The 24,940-nt window shown below is 45.1% G+C and overlaps 1 protein-coding gene across 3 annotated transcripts in view; it reads left to right on the top strand.

Moving 5' to 3' along the window:
* Positions 1-24,940, top strand: part of Prkn (parkin RBR E3 ubiquitin protein ligase) — a 1,186,369-nt gene that overhangs the window by 628,449 nt on the left and 532,980 nt on the right. For all 3 annotated transcript variants that reach the window (XM_085687456.2, XM_085687459.2, XM_085687454.2), the window contains exon 6: positions 12,969-13,084. In XM_085687456.2, the coding sequence (XP_085543582.1) occupies positions 12,969-13,084 (116 nt within the window). The remainder of the gene's footprint in view (positions 1-12,968; positions 13,085-24,940) is intronic.

Below are 24,940 nucleotides of genomic sequence, written 5' to 3'. Positions count from 1 at the left end.
TCAGATTGGCCTCTGGAGAATTTTCTTGATTAATGGTTGTTATTGGAGGTCCCAGCCCACTGTGGGCACCACCACCCCTAGCAGGTGACCCTGGGTTGTGTCACAAAGCAGGCTCAACAAACCGTGGGGAGCAAGGCAGTAGGCAGCTTTCCATGGCCTCGTGTTTCAGCTCCTGCTGCCAGATTCCTACCTGAGTTCCTGCTCTGACTTCCCTCCATGGTGGACTGTAAACTGGAAGGGAAAATGAACCCTTCCCTCCCCAAGTTGCTTTTGGTCAAGGTCTCTATTAGAGCAATAGAAACATAAACAAACGCAGCCCCTGACTCTTCTTTCCAACTCCTCCCTGACCGCCCGCCCCCCCCATTCCTCCCAACTTCATGTATACATGTATATGTCCACTGTATAGAAAACACTAAATGAACCTATCTATACCCACTGGATCCATTTGGTATTTCCCATATACACATGAGTATGAGGTCATCTACTGACACTGAGAGACAACACTCAGAAAGACAGTAAGATTCTTTTTCACCTAACAGCCATCCACTGTCAGTAGCTCCTATGCTGGGGGTAAGGCCTCCTGCCTCTCCCTTCCATGCTGGAATGCTACCTGGTTGGTACTGCGCAGGCATTCACTTCCAGAAGACACCGCTTCTCCCCGTCTGCTCCAACCTTTGGCTCCTACAATATTCCTGTCACTTTTTCCACAATGTCTGTGAGCCTCGAGGGGCAGGAACGCAATGTAAATGGCCGTTTGTGGCTGAGAACTCCACAGACACCTGTTCTCTCTGCGCTTTGGCTGGTCATGAGTCTGTGTCAGCCACCTTCCAGTGTGTAGCTGAGCTTTTAGAAGTCAAACCATATCCCCTGGTTAGAGATTTACTCGGTTTGCTTCTGTCCCCCGCTCTCCCATCACCCGCCCCACAAGTTTATGTGAACTACTACCTGTCTCTTTCACCTAGGGTTATTGTTTTTTATAATTGAACCTTATTGAATCTCTCTCAATATTTAGATATTCAATCCATCTGTAATTTTGCATGTTGATAAATGGCCAAATTATTCACTATGGTCTCTCCTTCTCACTTGTACCTGATCTCTTTGTCAATCACTCTCCTTTCTCCTATAACTGGAAAGTTCCAGGACATATAAGTTCACAGGAGTGACAGGAGCATTTGCCCCTTTGTTTTGTTTCGTTAACTCGTTTGCACATTTTTGTGCAAACGCTGAGTTTCCTTCCTGGCCTGTGATAGCATCACACATTACCATAAGCTCCTGTGCCCGCGAGGGTGTCACCCTGGCACTCATTGCTACTCCTACCTCTTGTGAATGCTCATGCATGCATTTTTCGTATATTCCTATGTTTAAATCTTGACACCCTAGGTCTCCACTGTGGCTTGCGTCAAGGTTCTGCACAGAAGTGAGGGTAGAGATTGCGGTCGTGGTCACTCCGTATCTCACAGCACTTGCTTCTTCATCTGCTCATCTTCGTTTCAAATGCTCTTAGTAGGACTTTTGCTTTTACTCTTAAATAGGCCTATTAGCATTTATGGGTTTTGTCTGTATTATAAATGAGTTTCTCGCTATTCCATTTCTAACTGGACTTTTTTAGGGAAATCAATTTTTACTGGAGAGTTTGCATCTAGCTGCCTGAATTTTTTTCATTAATCTTCATAACTTTCCATCGAGTCCTTAGGTCTTTCAGCTGTAACCTGATGTCATCTGGAAATGAGGATAAATCTATCCTATTTTTAACGCAAATGATATGTATTGTTTTCTTACTCAGTAGTGGATAATAACATTAGTAGTGCATTCTTGTTCAGAGCCTGGCTATTCTAACTTTGTGCGGGGACATTTTCAGGTTCTGGGTAGCTTTGTTTACCTCTTCAGATGGTGGGAGAAGCAGCAGTGTCTTCTGCTCTGGCTTGCGTTGGGGATACCACAGAACTTCCTTTGTCCGGATGCCCCACACTGCTTCTGGTATCTACCCTCCTTCACACCAGTGTCCACACTCCCATGTCTGTGACTCTGATCTCACTGTTTCCACTACATTAATAGGTCTTTTCTGCTCTCAGTCTTGTCTGTTTTTGTTTGCTTTGTTTTTGAGTTTTTAATTGAATGTTTAGAATTCATTAATTATATTCTTGAATTGCGTCTCAACCTGATTGACACATTTTGTTTTAACCCCGTTATGTTTCCTGAAGAGTTCCCTTTCGATAAAAACAAAAGCAGCTCCTCTGAGACAAGAGCTGACCCCCAGGCACCCAGCCATCCACAGTGAACCCATCGCTCTCTGCAGGAGGGAGAAATAGTCAGCCCTCCTGGCAAGAGCATGAGCCTGTCTAGGAGACAGGGCCCTGATGCTGATGCTGATGCTGCTCACACCCCCACCCCCAGAACCATGTAACTATGGTAACCATGGCCAGGACAGTGGGCTACTTGCGTGCATTTGCTCATCAGTCATCCCTTTGTTCTGTTTGGTGTAGACACCTCTGCTGCTGGACTATGTAGTGTCTTAGAGTTAAGGCTGTCCACTTTTGTTTGCTTAACTGCTAGGAGAGTTAGAGACATTAAAATTAATTTAGCAGCCACCCCTATGACCAATAAACCAATTCTCCTCTCAGTTATCTTTTTAAAATAACAAAAAACAAAGAACAGGTGGTACTAATCAATGAGCTCCTGAAATTTACCCAGGCAATGGAAAATTAACATCTATCTATAGTATATAAACACACATACACACACATGGTCTACAAATACAATGTCTAGTTGAGATTTTAATTCTTCCCCTTGTAGTTGGTTATACTGACATATAAAAAAAATCCCATTTGTTGGAGTGTTTACTTCCCAGTTTTACTGCTCTGAACATTCCTGACTGTGAATCCTTCACAGGTAAGCTTCGGAATGTCTCATTCCCTTCTTCCTCTCCTAATGGAGAAATGAAGCAGATTGAAGGATGAGAAAAGGACGGTAGTGTCAGAGAAGGCGCTCGCCTGCGCCTGCTTTCCTCCGGGTGGAATGTTTATGGCTGAGTGTACTGCCTACAATAAAGAAAACAGGAATAAAAAAGAACTTTAAATTCTACTTGCCAAAGAAACAAGGACTTTTGAGGGGGAAAAAGTTTAGATTGCCAGTCTGGAGTCGTTTAAAATCTTTTAAAGCTAGGGTATTTTTTTATTGCTCAATATTTCTCATCGCTTTTAGCCAAAAACAAGTCATGTTTTGGTGAATTGTTGACTAAAAGGTATGTTTCTCTTCCACTGTCTGTGCCTAGATTAAACACCAAAGACACTGTGGCCTTTCTCCCCAGGCCTCTGTAGTAACACAGTGACAGCATCATTCTGCCACCACTGGGTCAGGAAGCAGGAGACTGGCTTCCAAATAGGAACAGTGGGGTTCAGACGCTCAAGAAGAGTCACGGGGAAAGATTAGAGGTAGCCTTGGACTCCCCCAGAACAGGACCATCCCCCACTCAGTTTCCTGCCTCCATCATCTTCTTTGGCATTTCTCACACCAACTGGACACTCCCATTCCTCCTCACCCCTTGAATATATGACAGTCACAGACTCTGTGCAGCCATGAAGAAGCTGGGCTGTCGCTTCCTTTGCTCTCGGTTCCACAGACATGTAGCAGACGTCACTACTCCCAGAACAAGAGCCTTGAGCATTCACATAGAAATAACTAGTACCCAATTCTGCAAGACCTAGGAACGTCTCCCTTGCCAAGGACACTGAAAGGCAGCAAGACAAAGGCCTAATAACACCCAAGGGTTGGAAAAACAGAATAGATAGAGAAAGTGAAGAACAGCAGACTGTTAAAGGAAAACTTAAGTCAGGGGCTGGCCTCCTAGCTGGCCTAGGAAGGGTAGGTAGGACAGAAAGATGTGGCAGAAGTGTCAGAAGGCTTCCAAAACCTTGCTCAAGGCTAGCGTGCTTGTTCCAAATGATTACTAAGAATGCGACATGATTAAACAGCTCCTTAGCATCATCTGCCATTGTTGATTAGAATAATGGGTGTTTTCTCTTTGCACATTTAGAAATAAATATGAAATAACTGCCAACTTCTAGAGCCTGCCTGGAGAATACTCAGGCTATAACTCATCCTGGGAGGGTGAGTCATAGTAAATTTTCAGAATTATGACCTGTCTCGTCAGTTCTTACTGGTTGCTAGCAGCTCACAGATATTTGTTTATAAACCCTCTCCTAGAGGTCAAATCCTGCAACAAAATGGAAAATCAGTGGCAGGAAATTATAAATGGAAATACTCCGTTTAAACACTCAAAATTGTTTAACATCATATTTTATTTATCAGAGAACAAGAGCTGGACAGCAGCTGGCTGAATGTGAGACAGCAAAGGTCACAGATGCTGTTGTGTTCTTGCAGGCTGATGTGTTATGAAAGCTTGTGAAACCTTTAGCTTCTAAAGGAGATCAAGAACAGCACATATAAAGGACATTGTATCTCACGGTCTGAAAGGAGAGCTTGGCTGGGTGTATATGCTGAGAGGTACCAATAGGAGTCACTGTCTTGTCAAGACTAGTAGCAGTCTCTGGTATTTCAGGATAGGGATGAACATCCAGGGAATTGGTTTCATGCCGGAGCAACTGACTAATAAATTGAATCAGCTCTTGGGTAGGAGGAAAGACTGCTGCATTGTGGGAAGTTAAGTTATTCTCCTGAGATGAGAAGCTCTCGTGGTTTTCAGTTTCATCACTAGACCAGATACTGAGAAGGAAAATGGTTTTACTTTGGCTCATGGTTCCTGAGGTTCCAGCCCACGATCAGTCATTACAAGTGTTGGGTGGAGCTCATCTGCTCACCTCATGTCTAGGATGCAAAGGAGGAAAAAAAAAGTGAAGCATCCAGGACAACCAACATCAGAGCTTAAAGACTTCCCACTAGACCCAGGGGTGTGTTTACGGCATGGGTTTGGGAAACACTTAGGGCCTCACACTTGGTGGTTCTGATCCCCAGCAAAGTTCTTGCTCACCTCTGTGCTTCCATTGCTTCTCTTCTCCTCCTTTTGGTGAATGAACCATGACTTAAGGACTCAAGACCAGTATTCTGTGAGAAACAAAGATGTCTTCCATCCTGTCCTGGGGACCCATCAGGCCCTCTCCCCTCAGTCCAGAGCTGAAGCATGTATGTGGCCTTTGCTGTGCCCCTGTTAGAACAAACATTGCTTAGGTGTCTTTTCTCTCAGCTCTTCTTGTCTTTCAAGAACTTTGTTTACTTGTGTATCCCTAGTCCCTAATCCGGGGCTAAGGAAAGAAAAAAAATCATGCTTATTATTTCCTGAAAAGTAAACAGTGGGGAAAATAACCATAGAAGGAGAACAATCGCTCAAGGAAGGGAAGAGTAGACTAGCTGGGGAAACATCTGGCTTAATTGGATTCGGACTACAAATGATTTCTTAGGTCTCCTTCTCCCTTTCCCTCCCCCACCCCCACTCCCTGCTCTCCTTCCTCCTCCTTAGACTGGCTGTAGTTGTCAAACGGGTGTCTCCATGCGGTCCTGTGACAGAGGTTACTGTATTTTGATCTAGAAGCTCACCACCTGAACTAAAGAGGGAGTGTGGATGAAGAACCATTTTAAGTGTGTGTTAGGAATTCCCCTGAGCCGGGAATGAGAATATTTCTTTCCATCTGAACAAAGCCATAAAGTCAATTATGAGATTCCTTCCCTGATGTGTTTCATAAGGGCCAGTGGTGACCCTGGACCATCCATTTGCCTCTGAGGAGTCACTGTAAACATCCTTAAGTGGCCTTCCTTTATTTTTAGAGCAATAAATGTGAGAGCAAGGTGGCAGTGTGCGTGGAACCTCCTGACACTTAATGCTTACAGTTCAGGGGAGAGGAGCTGGTTTTCAGCCGGCCTTCACGTGGTCAGGAGCCTGCATTTTCACCGTCTATCTGCGACATGAGCTGTTAGTGAGGGGGAATGCATGGGTTTATTTGCAGAGATGGATAGTGTTAGAGGCAGTTTGTTTAGACTGAGCTAAATATGGCCAAGCAACTAATCAAATGACTACATTTGTACTTTAAAGTTCATGCTACCGGATTAGGGAGAATTTTAGATAAATTATATCTGAGAATCATCATCAGATATTTATTATTCTGGAGGTAAAGTATTTTGAATTTTGAAATATCTCCATATCTTATAAACATTATGTAAGTCATGCATTTCAACCCTAAAAGATCTCCAGAGTTGCTATACTCTTATTTTCTTTTGAAAATCAGCAATAGTGTAGCAAAAAGTTTCAATGTTCATACAAACCAAGTAGATCAAGTCAGGACTTGGCATAATTGCAGGACAGGTCATTTCTGTGTTTGCCATAATTTCAGCTTCAGTGTCAAATGTTGAGGACAGAAGCATTAAGTCTCCAGAGCCTTTTAGATTGTGAAAATTCCCTCTGTTATGACGTTGCCTCCTATTCTTTAGCCAAAGATGCAGGCCTGGCTTATACTCAGAACTGCTTGCTAACAGACGGACGAGGCTTGAGACCTAGCAAAGCATCACTGGTGTAGAGATGACTGTGGTATCAGCCTGACATTACAACGCCGTCACAGAGAGCTGTGAACTTGGCTCCCATCTGTGTAGGGCTCTCCCTCTGTAAATGGTTTGGCTGCATGACCGCATGCCTGCCTGTGTCCAGGAGGGGATGGGGGAGAGGGGTGCCTGGGAATCACAGAGGTTCCAGAAGCCTTGGCAAGAAGTGATGCAGACAGACAGCAGTAACTGCCCCACTCAGCAGGTCTAACGCGGTTGTAACGTTTCGTGGGAGAGAATTGATTTTCTTTCCCCGCATCAGCTGTGCACATCATCTAGAGGCTTTGCTCACATCTTATTAAGAGAAAACAAACTTACAACTGAACATGATAAGGGACTCATTAACTTTTTAGATTTGATTTGTTAAACTAGGTGTAGCCTGATTTTAAAGCTAGCCTTGCTAAATTAATGAAGTCTTGGAATTATACAATCTAACATCTTGCATAGTTATTTCAAGACTGTTATATATGTCACTACTGGGTTTATATGTCACCGAGTAAGCCCACCATTTCTGGGCAAAGGCCACACAATGATGTGGTTTCGGGATAGACAAGCCAGGTAGCATTCAGAGTGTCGCTGTCCGAGTTCCGCTACATGTGGCATGTTTTACCTTAGGTGACGGTCAGGCTTTATCACCGGACAGCAGTGAGACTTCTTGTGGCTTGTAAGGCAGTGGCGGACTTTGGGCGAAGGTGGAGGTGGAGCGCTTGCCTAGCACACCAGCGCCTGAGAAGAGGAACCAGGGATGTCTACCGCTGTTGTAAGGTTGGAAGGCTCAGGTCTGTGAGAATGTTCTCCAGAGAGGCACTGTCTGAAGTTAGGGTCCATGAGAACATCCTGGGTATATATAAGTATATGAGTAAGCACTGACTGTGGTCTGGTCTCCCTGGTTAATCCCATTAGTTTGTTTTTTCATAAGTATAGTCCAGTTTACTCAATCTGCCACACTCCACTTACACAAGGGCGTCCCTGTAGTCAGACAGGGAAGCGAACTTCAAGAAGAGGTGAGAATGAAAACCCGGGCAGATTGACTTCATCAACCTGGATCAGACTTCGAGGAGACTAATACCAGATGGTGCATTATCAGGATATCTAAACAGTACAATTTGGGGAAAGGTTTCCAGGCAACAATCAGTCCAATTCCAGGTCCAGTTAAGGTGTGACTATGTAGAGACTCCTTTACAAAGTATACATGACCATGAGGGTGGATTCTATAGCTAAAAGGCCTAGAATCTAGTGTGGTCTCTGGGCAATAGCATAGAGGTCAGAAGACCATAAAATACCCGGACATCTCCCCTAAGGATAACTGTATTAGGAAGAGTTAGATGATCATTCTGGGGAATTTGGGTGAGGTCTGCCTCCACAGATAGCAAAAAGGTCATCATTAATAAAAGCCACCCCAGCCTTCTGGGCAGGAAAGCAGGTTTTTTTTTTTTTTTTTAATCTCCTCCATTGAGAAAAGGTCCCTTTGTGTTTAACCTTTCTGGCTTCCCCAGTAATCTGTGAGCCCCGCCCACACACACAACACTCACATACCTATAATGTGTGTCACAAGGCAATGTATGTTTGCACTTTGTTTTTTTCTAATGGGAGCCGATCAGGAAGTCACCATTGACAAGAACAAAAGTTGGGGGTCGTCCACCTCACAGACTAACCCTTTTCTGTATGGCCCATCAGTCCCCTCTGCTTCCCACGGCTTTCCTTCCTTCTTCTCTGTGTCTCCGTCTGACCCTGGCAGATGGCAGCTCTCAATGATCCCTACTTTGTTCAGGCAGGTGACAAGAAGCATAGAGAAGGCAGAAGCTGGAGACTAGGGACAGCTGTCCTTACATGTGGGGCTTATTTCCCACCATTCCCTGTCCCAGGTCCAGTCACACAGTCCGAAGCAGAGCCAAGATGAACCAGCCCCATTCCCATCTGTCCTCCAGGACTAGGTGTTAGCTGCGCATGCATGAGGCTAAACCAAAGGTTACTGGGTTCTCTCTTCAGTGTTTCTGTGCCTCCCATACACACACCATTAATCCTACCCCTTAGCACCGAGTCCCCTCAGTTGAGCTGCTAGCAGCAGGCCGTGTTTCCTTAGCAGGAGTGTGAGCCAAGCAAGGGGCCACTACGTACAGGTTAGGCACAAACCATGCTATTGTTTCAGCCTTCCCTGTGAAACATGGGTTCCCTACTGTTTTACTAATAGAAAAGTGAGTTCTCCTTTTGTGGATTTCATTAAAACAGAGTTGGAGACTGAACTAGAACTTAGCTTTTGTACAGATAGATGGCATTTTATGTGGAAACATGATTGGCAAACAATATAAAATTTTAAACTTAGGCTTTTCAATAAAATTATTAGAAGATTCGTGGAGAAATGAGAAGACAGGCCTTGCTTGTACTTTTCTCAGGTTTGAATGAGCTGGGGAAGAAAGGCTTTAGAGCCATTTGTTGGTTATTTTTACAGTAAGTGAGGACCCATCAAATAGTCCTTGGGTTGATGGATTAGCTGCAGAGCCTATGAGCTTTGGCACAGCTGGGTTCCTAGTCCTCCACTTAAGCTGGTTGGCATGCTCCTTTGTATTCTGACGGCTGCGGTTTGCTTCTGTCTGTGAAGGGCAGTGCTCAGGAAAAGTGATACTATAACCAGGGAATGAGCAGAGGGGGTGCCCACCAGACACCCACTGGGCCCCTGAGCTGCAGACCCAGAGTTCCCCTCGTGAGTGGACACTAACCATTAGCGAACTGGGTAGAGGACCAGCTGTCTGCTCCGTCTGGAATAGGAAGTCAGGTGAACACCAGAACTCACTGAGAATGGAAGGCCACAGCCTCCTGCTGGGCAGGGTCAAGGGTAAGCAAATAGTATAAATAGTGAAGGCCTAGAGAAAATGGTTTTGTGGGATCTGGGATTTTTGTTCAATGGCACGAAGGCAGAGCACGGTGGTGATACATTCAGCAGAGCTGCGGTATAAATCCAAGAACTGTTTTTAAGGGCTTGTTTTTCTCAGGCTCACTCTTATTTATTTCTTTTTAATAGTTTGACTATTGTCTGGAAACTAGACAAAACTAGCCCATCGTTGTCACGGATTTTAGCTTCTTGGTTAATAAAGACTTCCAGAAGTGTTTATGTGGGTCTCAGGGGAAGAGCCATGAGGTGAAAGAACTCAGTTTGCTACCAACATGGCCAGCCATTTATTTGTGAGACTGCATTTGTGAGATGTGGGAAGAATTTGCCCACAGTTGTTCTCACAGAACCAGGCTGCTGTGAGATCCCCTTCTGTCGGTAAGTTCTCAGAGACACCCAGGGTGGTGGTCTGGAAAAGCCTCCTCCGACTCCACTGATGAGTTTGTCCAACTGTTGTTGTTTGTTTGATTTTGAATGTAGACTGGAAAGCTTCAGCCCACTGACTGCAGAGAAGAGGGACCAACTAGACCAGGCTGCTGCTAATTAGCCTGTAAGGAAGGACATTCGCACTGCTGGGAGACAGTTGCTGGCCTCTCACTTCTGCTCATCTCAAGAGTGAGCCATTAACTACCCTTTGTCTTGGACCATCTTTGCAGGAAAATGCTAATGACCTTGGAAGAGGAAGCTAATGTCTCCCTCCAGAGCAAAAGGCAGCTTTGCTAATTATCCTGAATAATAAAGACAATGCCCCCTTCAGTAGCAAAGGAAGGCTTCCTCACAGCTCCTCAGAAAGATCCCAGTTCCCTGAGCTCAGAGTCCTCAGTTGCCTGCTCTCACTGGGTCCACCCACCGCTCCATGCCCTGTCCATTGTCTTCTGCTTGCATCCCTGTGGAGAGGCAGATGAAGTAGGCAGCTGCACACTAGACAAAACCCTGGCTGTTTCCCAGTTCTTACTAGTCACGCTATAGAAAATCCACCATTTGCAAACATTGGTAGAGAATGTGCTGGAATTATACTTCATATGCAGAGCTGGAATTTTTTATGTTAGTTTTATAATACTATTTGAATTAACAGAATTTTAAAAAAATCTTTAAATGTGGACTATTGTCTATAAACATCTACCTCCAGTAATAAGGGTTTTGGCTTTTATATGGCTGAATTTCATATAGTGTTAGAACAATTTTGTGATTTGTTATCTAAGTGTCTACCAGTAGCTTTTTGCAAGCTAAGAAAAAATATAAATACTTTCTATGTGTCTATATATGAGAAACATCCTCGACGTTCCTGCCAACTCAGCTCTTTTGAGGGAACTGCTTTATGTTAGAGATAAGGATTTTTTTCCCTCATGCCTGCAAAGGGCAGAGGGAGGCAGCCAGTCTGTTCGACAGGTCAGCCATGTCCTTCAAACCTTTTGTTCATGTGGTCAGATATAGTTTTAATCTTTTTTTCAATGCCCTTTGATTGACCTAGAAGGATCTGGAGCATTTCAAATGGCTGAGGGAAAACAGTGGTGTCTGTGGTGGTTTGGGTGGGAGTGGCCCCCTAGGCACATACGTTGAAATATGTGATCATTAGGCGGTGGCACTGCTTGATAGGTATTAGGAGTTCATGGTCTTGTGGCAAGAAGTATTTCATTGAGGGTGGGCTCTGGAGTTTCAAAAGCTCAAGCCAGGCCCAGTGTCTCTTTCGCCCCGCTGCCCGGGAATCAGGATGTAAACCAATCACCTTCTGCAGCACCTTGTCTGCTTGCCTGCTGCTAGGCTTCCTGCCATGATGCTACTGACCCTGTGAAACCTCTGAAATTATAAGCCAGCCCCAATTAAATGCTTCCTCTTTATAAGAGCTGCCTTGGTCATGGTGTCTCTTCATAGCAATTGAATACTGAATAAGACCGTATCCAATATGCAGAAAAAGAAAGCAATCGGCCATATAGTTTCTATGATGAGGCAGTGAGAATGTGGACTCACACACTGGACCCTGCAGGCACCCTGAACTTGAACCCAGGTCCTAGACTGAACCTGCGCACCTGTTCAGTCCATTGAGGTGCTTAATGGCTCGTGACCCAGGCAGAATCCAGCTTGCCACATCCCCTATAAACCGAGTTGTATTAAGAGCAGTCACTTCTGTCACCCCTGCCATCTGTGGCTCACATGCCATCTCTGGATGCAATGCCAAGGAGAGAAAGGCAAGGAAAACCTGTCCCACAAAGTAGAAATGATTCCTGTGTTAAATCTGGAACATCCCATAAGAGCTGACTCACGTCGGGTCCAGGGTTAAGAGGGAAGATGCCGTCCGCACAAGTGCACAGTGCAGGGCTTCTCTGTCACCCAGTAATAAATCATTTAGGTGATCTGTCCCTGTGGAAAATCTGGGATTCCATAGAAGGCCAGATACAAGGAGCAGCGTGACCACTGACCCAACAGAAAATCTGGGATTCTACAGAAGGACAGAGACAAGGGGCAGCATGACCACTGACCCCACACAAAGAAGGAGCCTGAGAGGAAATGTGAGGATCAGGAAAGAAGCTGAGTGAGAAGAGAGTGGGTGGAGGAAGGAGAGAGCGCCCTAAAATACTGTGTGCTGGGGGACACAGCTGGGGAAGGGGATAAAGCAACAAGGGATCCAGCTTATTTGAGCATCCAGCTGCCAACCATTGGGGCTGGGCAGTCAGACCTCAGGGTGAGCTGTGAGTTGGACTGGGAAGGTGTGCATTGTCCTCCCCTCCAGGGCTACCTGCCTAACAGCAGTGCAGTGTACTTCCCTGGTCCTTTTCTTACTGTTGCCACAGAATCGCTGACAAAGCCACCTAAGAGGGAAGGGTGTGTCCCCGCGGTGTGCCGTGAGTCCCTCCCAGTGGGAAAGCTGTGGTTGCAGGCCTCTGAGGCAGTGGCTCACATCGTCCCCACAGTCAAGGAGCAGAGTGACTAAGGCTGACTCTCTGATTTCTCCTTTCTATTCAGCCTGGATCTCAACTCATGGGATGGGGCCAGCCACATTTAGGTTGTGTCTCCTAGGTAATGCTAGATGGGTCCTGTCAGGCTGGCCGTCAATATTACCGATCACGGCACTTGTGACCCTGATTCCTTTGGCTCCCCAGATCCTTCACTAAGCACATATGCTCCTGTTGTAAGGCTGCCTGCAAGGTGACCATGCAGAGAAGGCCTGGGATTCTCCAGGATGCTCAGGATATCACTGACCAGTTAGTTCCACACCAGACAAGGTGACCATGTAGAGAAGGCCCAATGTTCTCTAGGATGCTCAGGATATTACTAACCAGTTTCACACCAGACCAGTTGACCATGCAGAGAATGCCCGGGGTTCTCCCACATGCTCTGGGTATTTCTGACCAGTTCTGCACCAGATGAGGCTGTTCTTTCTTTCCAAAAGTCGATGATGATTTGTTCCCTACTCATACCTAATGACAGAGTTCTTCTCTTGCCCCCAAATGATTGTTCACTGCAGAAATGTTTGGAAAAGGATAAATAACCAGGCAAAATCCATTTGTGTGATTATTTTTTCCCCTCATTCTTCCAGGAATTTTTCTTTAAATGCGGAGCACACCCAACCTCTGACAAGGATACATCTGTAGCTTTGAACCTGATCACCACTAACAGCCGCAGCATCACCTGCATAGCATGCACAGATGTCAGGTAAGGCTCTCAAGGGCAGGCCCGCCGTGTCCTGCTGTCCAGCCTCCTTCCTTGGATGCCTCTCCCGGTGCGCATCTATTTCAGTGATGCCACCAAATCTGGGCATATTGTTACTGTGATAAATTTATTTATAGGGCAAATTATTTGGATTAGTTAAGCAGTCAAATGTGAGCCTTAAACTATGTGAGACAAAACACCTAAACATAGTGTAATCTGAGTTCATCCAGAAATGTAAACTTGTTAATAGCAGTAAGCTTTAAAATATGATGTGAACATTAGGAATGGAGTAACAATTTATGAAAACCACTTATTCGTGCTATCTCTTCCATTCACGTGAGTTACTTCACATAGCTGTCGACATTTGTATGGGGGCTTCTGGTACAGTCCTGTAGCCAAAGGAAATCATGCAGTTGATTCTGGGCTCAGTTAATTCAAACCCAATAGATACAAGGAAAGAAAGATGTGGAGACCGTGATGGAGGGAACGCAGTGGATGTGGATTCCGGTTTAGGAGTCAAGGTCAGGCAGAAAACAGTGGTAGAGGGAAGGGCAACACAAAGGAGGTGGATTCTAGTTTAGGCGTTAAGGCTTGGCAGGAGAAGCCTCCCGGGTCTGCAGTGTAAGCAGTGGAAAACCAAAGTCCTGCTCATTGCCGATGCAGGGAATAAAGAAGGAAGCTTCAGCGTGTGTCCTCAGGTTAACTCAGAAGCTCAGATCGCAAATGTGGGAACTCAGTCCCAACTAGGAGGAATATTTTAATCAAATGCCAAAATGGGTCACTGAGTAAAATCCCCAAACCTCTTGTTCTGTGCTTTTAGGCAGAAACAGACACTTCTGTGTTTCCGCCCCTCAGCCTTGGGACTGAATGAGATGGCCCTTTGAATCTGCTTTATGATTTCATGGTTGGCGTCAATACTCCTGGCTTGGTCTTCCCATCCTTTGCTAGCTTTGAGTTTTAACACTGGCTAAACGAAGCCTAAGTATTTTAGCAACAGCTGTTGACTGAACTGTCCCCATCACCACGTTTTCCTTGCTTCTGGTGTTTAGCCACTGCTCTGGCAGAAATGCCACAACAGTGCCCGCAAACTGCTGTGTTTCACCTGCCTTTGGCACAGTGAATGACCGCACATGGAAAGCCCTTTCAAAGGACAAAACAATGCTTCCAGCATTTCAGGAAGGAGTCAGCCAGTTCTACAAAGGAGGGCTCACCTCCTCTGCCAGCAAACGTAATTAAAATCGCCTTTTGGTTTCTCAAAGGAAAAAAAATCAAAACATTCATTTTTCTGTAAGTTGAGCACAGCCTACCAGGCAGCATTGACAATGGTGAAGCTGGAATGGGAGGGAGGGGGCGGGAGAGACGGCTCAGGGGTTAAGAGCACTGGCTGCTCTTCCAGAGGTCCTGAGTTCAGTTCCCAGCACCCACATGACAGCTCACAACCACCCCCTAGCTCTAGTGCCAGGGGTTCTGACACCCGCTTTTAGTCTCTGAGGGTACCCATACACACATGTGACAAGTACACACACATTTACATGCACACGTACTCACACACGTGCACACAACATAGATATAAATAATGTGAAAGAAGCTTATGCTGTCTGATAGTGAGCACTGCTCTACTCTCCCCTTGGTATTAATGACAGACAACCATCTTTAGGACAAAGTTAGCCACCTCCAAGATATGTGGAGAGATAAATGTTGGAAAAGTTATGTTGTTAAAATAAAAAATTTCCTGCCCTTACTCCACATGATTTAATGAATATAAGCAACCATTCAGTCCAATTCCAATGTGTACAAAGATTGGATAAAGTCTCTTCTGTAAACCTTGAATGAAAGATGGAGAAAAGGACTTTCCAGGGACATCATCCCAAGCTTGAAAGAGGACACTCCAACATCACACACTGTACTTTGGTTATCACTGTGCCCCTACCCCTTTAATAATGTTTTGTTTGGGGAAGTGTGGTGGCCCAGCAGGAAAAGGCACTTGTTACACACACCTAACAAGGTGAAGTCAGTCCCACGAACCCACAGTAGAAGGAGAGAACCAACTCCACAGTTGCACTCTGACCTCCACATTCATTCAGACAACGGAGTGCACAAGGATGCACGTGCACACACACACACACACACACCAATAAATGAATCTTCACGAGGCTGCATTCAAACATGCAGTGACGATCACACCTTCTGATCCGGCCTTGGCACCAGGGTAAAGAAGCCATACTATTCAAGCACAAACTCACTGAGCACATTTTCCCCTTAGCGCAGGGTGTTGGGTGGGAGCAGGCCGGTGATGACAGACAGCTCTAAATTCTTCCTGCAGACTCGCAAACTGATTGTCTTACATTATACCATTTCAAGGCGACTTTCTGTGTTGGGGGTGGGGGTGGAGGATGGACTCTCCAACATGATTTCCTTCTCTGAGAATGTTCTCAGTTTTGTCCAGACCATTGATAAAGGAAGTAGTTTTGTCACAATTACTTGGTTTTTTAAAAGGGTAAGTGGACTCAAGCTGATCTTATTTGCATATGTGCATATTTTTGTTGTGAGAAAACAATTCCAAACTTTCTCAGCACAGAACCTCTCCAGTGCACCAGTCCCAACTCTGCTCTGTCTGTCTTTGTAGTATGGGGTTTTGTCTTTTAGATTTGTGTTGGAGCCCTGACCTTAAATCATAATTGATTCCTGTGGACTTTACTTAAAATTTTTACATCTTCTGGGAGATATAAACAAGAGCCGCAATGAAATACAGATTTAAACGGGTTCTCTTTTCTTCTTATCTTCCAGAGTTGTTTGCTTTATCTTTGTGTTAGTCACATAGCAGCACGGAAAACCAGAGACCCCTAGTCCCCTGTGCTGCCCGATGCCTAGCCAGCTGCCCTGTGCATCCCCTTCACTCATCCCTGCTGCATTTTCAGGGCTGTGGACAAAGTAAAAGGCAGCCATGTTTGCACAGCCAAAATCTAACCTGCCAGAAACACGCCGTAATAACCAGCTCCCGGCACGACATTAGATCCAAGACTTCTCCAATTAGGACTTGCTGTTTTGGTGACATTACCATTTGATAATTCATAGTGTCATGATTTTCTTGCCTTCAAACCCATCTTCAAATCCACTTACTCACTGAAGCAAAGCTACCATGGATTGCATACTGCAAAGATTTACTCAGGCCTGGAGATTAGCAGAGATTTATCTCAAAGCCCATTTGCTCTTGTTCCTTGGGACAGTGATTTAGGTCTCATTTGGCAGCATTCTGGTAGCATTCCCTCACCCAGGGATCCTCCCAACGTTCCCTATGGATCCATCCAATAGGTCTTTAGCTTCTCTTCTCAGGTCATGGTTTCTTTTGGTTAGACCATACTTTTCAATACGTTGTGAATCAAAATGAAATTCTTTGTTCATCTTATCTTAAAGCTCTATATAGAAACCTCAGCCATTGTAACCCTTTCTTAATATTCCATGGTCGAGTTGTAGCTAAGATTTGATCCAGGAACACAAGGCCAAGTGTTGTTTTATGTGACTTATTTCAGCAAAGGACTCTGTGACTGCAATGAAAACCTGATGGGAATTTTTACACCTTAGAGCCTTGGGGCCCTCATTTGTGATTGTGGAGCTTTGTGGCTCCTTCGAGTCCCCAGTAGTGTGCCTGTTGTCATGTACTGAATGAAACATGGAAACAGGAACAGGCGGGAGCAAGTGTTTTTGTTGTATTCGTGCTACCATGGATAGAAGAGAAAAGCAAATGATATGACTTATTGGGTGAAGAATACCACATTTATATCACAGAGAGAAGCAAAGGACATAATTCAGTGGACAGAGACTACCACATCTCTATCTCAACAATTAGGTGAGTGCTATAGAGCAGAGAGGATAAAGAGAAGACCTCAGAGATGCCTCATCCAGCTCAAGTCGGGCTCCTTCACACTGATTGGGTACATCCAATCGCTTCTCTTTTGTTTAAGTGTGTGTTTCTCTCATGTGCGTGTGTGTGCATCTATGTGTAGTTATGTGCATCTGTGTGCAGGTGCCCCCAGGAGTCAGAGGACAACAATAGAGCTCTTGGAGCCAGAGTTCCCAGTACTTGTGAACTGTGGGTCCTGGAGATCACACTCTGGTCCTGTGCAAGAGCATCAGGTGCTTGGCCACACTGGGCATCTCTCCAGCCCCAAGTTTTAGAACTGTCTTTTGTGACGCTTTCTTGAGAAGGTAGAGCATACCCACACTGACACACTCTTGTTAGGGAGCCTCTACAGCCTGTTCTCTTCTGCAAGCCCACTACCAGACATTCTCAGTCACCTGGCCTCTCCTGAGATTGACATGTAGCACTTCATGATCATGGGCTTCTCAGTTTCAGTCCTTGAAAGTCATTTGGGTTTCCATTTTTTTTCCAAAGGTTTATATAATTACCATGTCTACAGTTTTCTGACTGCATGCATGCCTGCAGGCCAGAAGAGGCCACCAGATCTCATTATAGATGGCCGTGAACCACCATGTGGGTGCTGGGAATTGAACCCAGGACCCCTGGAGGAGCAATCAGTGCTCTTAATCACTGAGGTATCTCTCTAGCCCCTTGGGTTTCTATTTTAAAAGAGGAGAATCTGAGGCTAAGGTTTTTAAAGATTTATCTCAAGTAGTGATAAACGGTGTCCATTCAGCCATCTAAACAACTGAAGGCCTTGTGGTTTGCATGGATTTGCAAATGGCCTGGTTCTCACTCAGAGGTCTGGGTTTTTGCTGTAAGTGAAAGACGAGTCTCCCTGAAATTCTGGGAGGTGGATTCTCATGTAGAAGGGCGAGAGTAGTCAAGCTGGGATCAGAGACAGGAAAAAGCCAGAGACAGCTCCATGTGTTCTCACCTTTGTGAGTATTCAGAACTGGAGAGAGCAGAGCTGCCTTTTAGCGTGTGGGCTCCATACACCTGCAGGCTGCTCAGGGCAAGGCTCGAATCTGTCTTCTGTGCAGCCCTGCTTATCCTCTCTGCAGTGACCAGCGCTGGCCTTGGCCTCAGAAGGCTTTAGCAACTGCAGACACGCAGTGCAATAAACAGCACATTCTTTTTATAGAGAATATTTATGTGTCTGTGCGTGCACTGATACCTCTGCATATGTATTTACCTGTGCATGGGAGCCAGAGGACAGCCTTGGGGGTAGTTTCTCAGGCACCATCTACCATTTACCGGAAAAAAAATTAAAATGTTTTTGACTCCCTGCGGCTTGCCAAAAAGGCTGGGCTAGCTGGCCTGGAAGCCCCAGAGATCCTGTGTCCCCTCTTCCCCTGTACCGAGATTATAAACTTAAAAGTTTTTTTTCTTTTAAATGACTATTCATTTTTAATTTATGTGTATGAATGTTTTGCTATATGTATGTCTGTGTACCACATGTGTGCCTGGTGCCCATGGAGTACAGAAGAGGGTGTCAGATCCCTTGAAGCTGGAGCTCCAGATGTTAGTGAACCACCCTGCAGGTGCTAGGAATGAACCAAGATGCTCCAGAAGAGCAGCGAGTGCTCTCAACTACTGAGCCATCTCTCTGCCATTTATGTGGTTCTGGGGTTTGAACTCAGGTCCTCACACTTTCAAGGCTATAGTTTTCCAAGCCTTTCATGTTTTCAAAAACAAAACAAAACAAAGAAAGGGAAAACAGTCTCTTCAATATGTAATAAAATGTTCCAGATGACAAATGAAACAATAAATAAACACGAGATCAAAGCGGAGTCTCTAGGCACTGGTAGGAATGAAGGAAAGTCCAATTCTGAAGTCTGAGTCCTAAGAGACAGATTACTAAGCCATATTGTTCAGGGTCAGTTCCTTATGAAAACACAGAAGAAATATTTTATCTCCATTGATACTTTGGAATGTGAACCATGTCATTTTTAATGCCAGCCAGTGACCTTCCGTTCTCCCGCTGTGAACCCTGTAGTTCTCTGATGGGAGCTACAGCATCCTCGGGGCTTCCTGGGGATGTTAGAGGTGCCTGGGCATGAAATTCGGGGGCCTTACCTCTTCATTAACTGTCACTGCAGGTGCACAGCAGCCCCGCTGGCAGGAGGAGGGTAATATTGCAAATCCTCCCAGACCAATTTTGTATCCATTAAGGTCAACCTTGCATGTTGTAACCGTCTGGATTTTAAGCAATTTCTTTTTCATTGATAGATGTTAAGGAAGAGGAAACTACATTCTGGAAGCATTCAAGGGGCCCTTGCTTCGACTTTGCTAGCAGTTATGCTTAGTTTTAATGTCCATTTTCAACAGAACAAAATGCCTACACAACCTTTATATGGCTGACTTTTCATTTAAAAAAAGAAAAATATTATATTCTGTGCATTTATTTGATTGAAATCCATCCTGTTAATTAGCAATCAGTTATAAGCTAGGTTGACAGGGAGAAGATATTTTCCACTGCAGATAATGTTGTTGTTGCCTTATACCTTCAGACAGCAATTTTAACCTGTTGAGGAACACTTAGTGATTAGCAGGTTTTGGATATTAGAAAGATCCCATACGCGACTATCAGTCACATGGCATTTAGAATGAAACATTTGCAGACTTGTTCTCTGTAGTCTCCACAGTTTGCAGAGCTATTTGCAGCAAAATAAGAAATAGTTGCTGGAATGCAGTCATTTTTGAAACTATGGTTGATTCTGTTCCTTGTTAATCTGACAGATTCTAAGTGGAAGAAAACATGGCTGAATCCTGTATCTTGCATGTACTAACAATGGACTTTCCAGGGTTTCTAGCTCCCAATGCATTTTTTTTTTGCAACACTAAGGTCCATTGCACTATCACGAGATTCATTAGACCATCATACCCACACATTAGCATGCAGAATTATACACATAAAATAACGACTTCCAATGAGAGCAATACTGCAGAAAAAGGGATCATACATGGGTATCTGCTTTCCTTAACCCTTCCTTGTCCATCAAAGTTTCCAGGAAATTCATGAGTCTACATGTTCATTATATACAAAGTTCACTAGTGGCCCCAGAAACATTTTGGGTATTTCAGGCTGAGATGGCATCTTGGCATAACTGGCGGAAGTAGGGAGAACAGGCCAGGGAGAACAGATGGCAGGGTCCCCTAGCAGGGTCAGGTGTGATGGGACTGTGCTAGCTAAAGCAAGGCAAAGAGTATAGCAACTGCTCTCAGAATTCATTCTCGTCCCTGGGATGCTGCAGAGAAGGAACCCAAACTCATCCCTCTAGTGTGAGAGTCTTTCCCATGATTCTTTTGATTTGCCAAGACAGAACTGAAGGGAAATATACAGTCATTGTATGTGAGCAGGCATACTGCACCAATTTACCTATTTCCTCAGAGCATGACACTACCTGAGCCATCGGGTGGTTAACTAGAGCCATCAACATAGTCCCTGCCTCTGCCAAAGTAAACCACTCACTCATTACCATGGATGTGACCAGCCCGAGACCCCCAAAGTCAAGCTGTTACCCTGGTGACAGCAGTACAGACCTCCACGTCAGAGGCCTCCTCCCAAGCCTGATCTGAAACATAGGCTGTGGTATTTTCAGGCTACAAATGACTGTTTTCATATTTGCTCAGCCTATGCCTATGTGTATGCCAGGGTAATCTGCCATCATAGATGTGTGTTCCACGAGGCAAGTGAAGGCCCTGCAATTGTTGGAATGTTCCATTGCTGCTAGCTTCTGTGGACATTTTGTAGCCATACAAATCTTACCTCCTGTTACATATGAATGTTACACATATTTTAAACAGGAAGGAAAATAAAGTACAAGAGCTATTTCTTCTGGAAACACATCTGTTTCATATGGTAGGTGTGGGAGGCTCAATGACCCCAAAATCTGTGTCCTTGACCATCAGTAGTATATGGCTTCAGAAATACATTCGTTGCCTCAAGATCATGATATCATGGCTTGTTGGGAAGGAAAAGAACTGGAAGATGGAGCTGGACCACACTCTTGGACATAAGCTGAGTTGCTGGCCAAGTGGGTGTGGAGTTGCTGTTTCAGTTTCTCTGCTGTCGGTACGTCAGCTGCTATTCAGAGCAGGGAGGACCGGTCCAGCCCAGGGCTTCTCTGGAGCCAGACTTCAATAGAGGTGATGGGCATGCTCCTGTGCGGAAGAGAAGGCTGCTACTCAGAGACTCTTTGCTGGTGAGCGTGTAGGAATTTGTTGACATCCCCTAGGCAGGATGGTGTGGGTCATCCCAGGAGCCATGGGTGGCCTTGACAGATGGCAGAAGGGGAAGCAGGGTGTGTTGCTGTGACTAATGCTCAGAGGAGCTTAAAGGGAGAAGGATTCGGTTGGCTTACAGTCTCCAAGATTAGATAGAATCCATCTTGCTTCAGAGAACAGCTGACACCATGGTATGGAGGAGACTGAACAGAAGATGCCTTGTGAGCAGGCTTCTCTCTTCCTCTTCTGCCCTAGTGGGCAGCTGACCTCAGTGGCAGAGCTGCCCACATTCCCTAGTCCTCTCTGAGAACCCCTTCACAGACACACCCACAAGTGTACTTGATTCAGCTCCGAGAGGCTCTCACAATCCCATCAAACTGACCAAAGTAATCATCACATAGTACCCACCGCAAAGTTATCGCCACAGACCCTGAGGTCCCATGGGGCTGGAGTGCAAGGACCCTGAAGTGAACTGAGAAATGCCCAGATCAACTTGGGAATGATATTATTTGGCACATCCTAGACAGCCATGCTGACTCCTATCTAGCCTCTGTCTCTAAGCTAAGCTCCCACTACCCAGATGGTACCTAGACATGCTACAGAGAGGTACCAGCATCTAGGGCACAGGGAAGGGGCAGAGTAGGCATTAACTGGGCAGTGGCCCTCAACCTGTTTAACATGTGTTCCAGCCACTGATATCTTTGTCTTTTGTTAAGTTCCCACTTACGGAAGTATTTTCTTTTTTAGATCGACAGTGGGTTTTCTACCACATTAGCATGTAGAGCTCAGACATGAAGAACTCAGAACGTGTAAAGGCCTCGCCTACGCCGTCAGCATTTTTTTCCTTTATAGCCCCAATATTTAGCCTGTATTAAGTTATATTTTTCCCAAACCTTTTTTTATATCTCTAATATTTAGCTTGTATTAAGTTATACAAAATCATACTATTAATCTACATAACCACATTCAGATCCATATACATACTGGTCATGTGACTGTAACGTCACCAAGTGATGGGTCTGGGAAAGTTAGATGACATCACGTTAAAAGACAATGTACCTCAATCTCCTGTGTTACATCATTCAGAAACACCAATATAAAGTGGATCGTAGATCCTAAGAATTGAAACACTAAAGTTTCTGGGCATAAAAATAATGCACAATACTTATGATTTCCCAGATAGAACCCAGAGCTCTTAACTAAATGAGAGAACTGATCAGTTCATCTACATTAACACTATGAAGGCATCCAAAGATAGCATAAAGGGAGTGAGCACACCAAGTCACATAACAGTGGGTTTTATGACACACTGACCAGCTATGCAGAACTCAGGGCACGTAAGGGTCTCACATGGTCAGCCAGAAAAAGGAGGACAGCATGTGAGCAGGATCTTTGTGTGACGTTGGTGCCCAGACGACGAGGAGCCTATGAAATGAGACATGCAGATCAGATCTGCTGTGTGGAACGGCAACGTGTTCAGCACCTGTGAAACAGAAATCCAGTATCACCATGGGAACAATAATAAGTAACTGTCACAAGAATCATATTAATAAATAGTCCCAGAACAATTAATAAGTGACAAGATCAGCTCTGTGGCCAAAGCTACCTGGTGACTTGACTGCCATACTACCTGTGAGGGTTGGCTCAGCTTCACACACACACACCCCACCCACCCCTCGCAGGGAAGGGAGAGAGGGTCATTGTAGGAAAGAGATGGGAATGGAAGGGGCTGCTGAGAATTATGGCAACCAGAGAAAGATAGTGTTCATGAATTTTCTGCCTCCTTCAACTTGAAATGTTGCTACATTCACTCCGCAGTGCTAAAATGCAAGAAGAAATGAATAACGCCCTTCTACATCTCTGCAAATCAAACTTGGCTCTCCTCGCTAACCCCAAGTTGCTCCCAGTGATGCCGCATAACCACTGGGGTTTCGGAAGGTCCCAGTGTTGGCAGCTGTGGTCTGCCTTAGAACACAGGGCACCATGTTTCCTCCCTGTTCACTGCTGGGAATCCCCAGAGACAAAGATCATGGTTCTTTAATTGGTAGCTTGGGCAGGAGAGGGGAGCTGCCTCCCTGGAAAGCAAGGGATTGAAATTTTGTGTCCTTTCTTTCCCTGTCTGATCCTTTCCCCAGTTATGAACAAGATGCTTCATCCCTACCAATGAAGGTTGACTTCCCGTCCCCAACAAGCTGCAGTCCTATCGTCCCAGATCCAACCCTTTTGCTAACAGTGACACTAATCTCCATTCCCCAACGTCTTCCCCATTTTGGTTAAACTGCTACCAGATTTGTCACCCTTGGAAACCTAGCAATCTGTCCAGGCCATTCACCTAAGTGTTTCTCACAGGCATGTGTTACTGTGTGGGTAACCTTCAGTTGCCCTCTAAATTCCTAAATCATAATTTCTCCCCCAACAGCTGAAAGTAGAGACTGTGTCTCTGCTTCTTGCTCCCCCCATTTTTTCCATTTTCCTTCTTCTCCCTAGTAAGGTTTGTGTATATCTGTAGGTTGCTTTTACTGTCTTTACCAACTCCCAGTGTAGGCTGAAGCATAGTAGTCAGCAGTTCCAGCCTTGAAGACAGACTTTAGGCACAGAATTCTGCTGCTCACTGCTTGGCTGGCTGGTTAACAAGATGCCTTCCACATCACTGTGAGAATTGAGTTAACACATGAAGCATACTCTGTAGAATGTCTGCAGTCCTGATAGATGCCCCAGGACAGTGGGCTACGCCAGCACACCCAACCTTGCATGTTCACCTTCAAACAGCTTTAGCAATAGTTATATACCTGAAGCCCTAGCCTAGGACCATGCGCCTCGTGCATCCTGTTCACAAAAGTTCTGTGGTTGCACAGATGATAATAACACAGGAAACAGATGGCTCCAGGTACGGTGCTGGGAAGAAACTTTCTTCCTGAAACCTTGGTTTCCCCCTGACACTGCCAGCGCTTGGTGGTCTAACTAGGACAGTTTGGTCACTCTGACCCTGTTTCCTAAATGTGATTTATTGCTGAACTGGTGATAGTATTAACTAAGATAATTAATATAAACAGATTAGAGATTTTAAACATCTATGCAGTGTAATAATTTTATCAGTCATTCAGTATAATATGTTTATCATTCATTCTTCTCTTGAGAACAATGTCATAAATGGAATCGAGGCACTGATCCATGTGGGGCTACCTAACTATATGCATCCGCTCAGAGGAAATACTTCGAATAGGGAGGGAGCAGGTTCCTGGAGGCAAATGTGCTCTAACATTAATGGGAGGAATAATGTCAGCTCATAATTGCTGAAGACATAACTGGGAGAGAAATTGGACCTTAGTGACCCAAAATGTACTTGGGAAAGAGAAGCTTTCTTGAGTAGGGTCACTTTAGACATTTTAATAAGGCTTTAATTTCTTAAGTGCTCTGGAAGCTGCAGCAGGGGACCTGTGATGGGCTGAGCTCTCCACAAGCAGGAATTCAGACAACTCTGGAATCTGGAATTTGGTGTGGAAGGTTTTAACTTGCTCATGGGAAACCAAGGCCTGGTAAAGGAAGGGAACGACACAGGCCTGAAGACCTGACCCTGCTCTCTGAAGCATTCCTGATTCAGAATGGCATTATTTCTGTGGCCATACTGATTGGGCCGCCATTACACAGCCGTGTGGAACCCTACCACACTCTGGTGGTTGAACTAGCTGACAGCTAGCTGCTACTTTGGG

This window comes from Myodes glareolus, chromosome 1 (assembly GCF_982192425.1).
Source record: "Myodes glareolus chromosome 1, mMyoGla1.1, whole genome shotgun sequence".
NCBI classification, from domain to species: Eukaryota; Metazoa; Chordata; class Mammalia; order Rodentia; family Cricetidae; genus Myodes; species Myodes glareolus.
The sequence above is the reverse complement of the archived record's forward strand: the minus strand, read 5'-3'. Positions and strand labels throughout refer to the sequence as shown.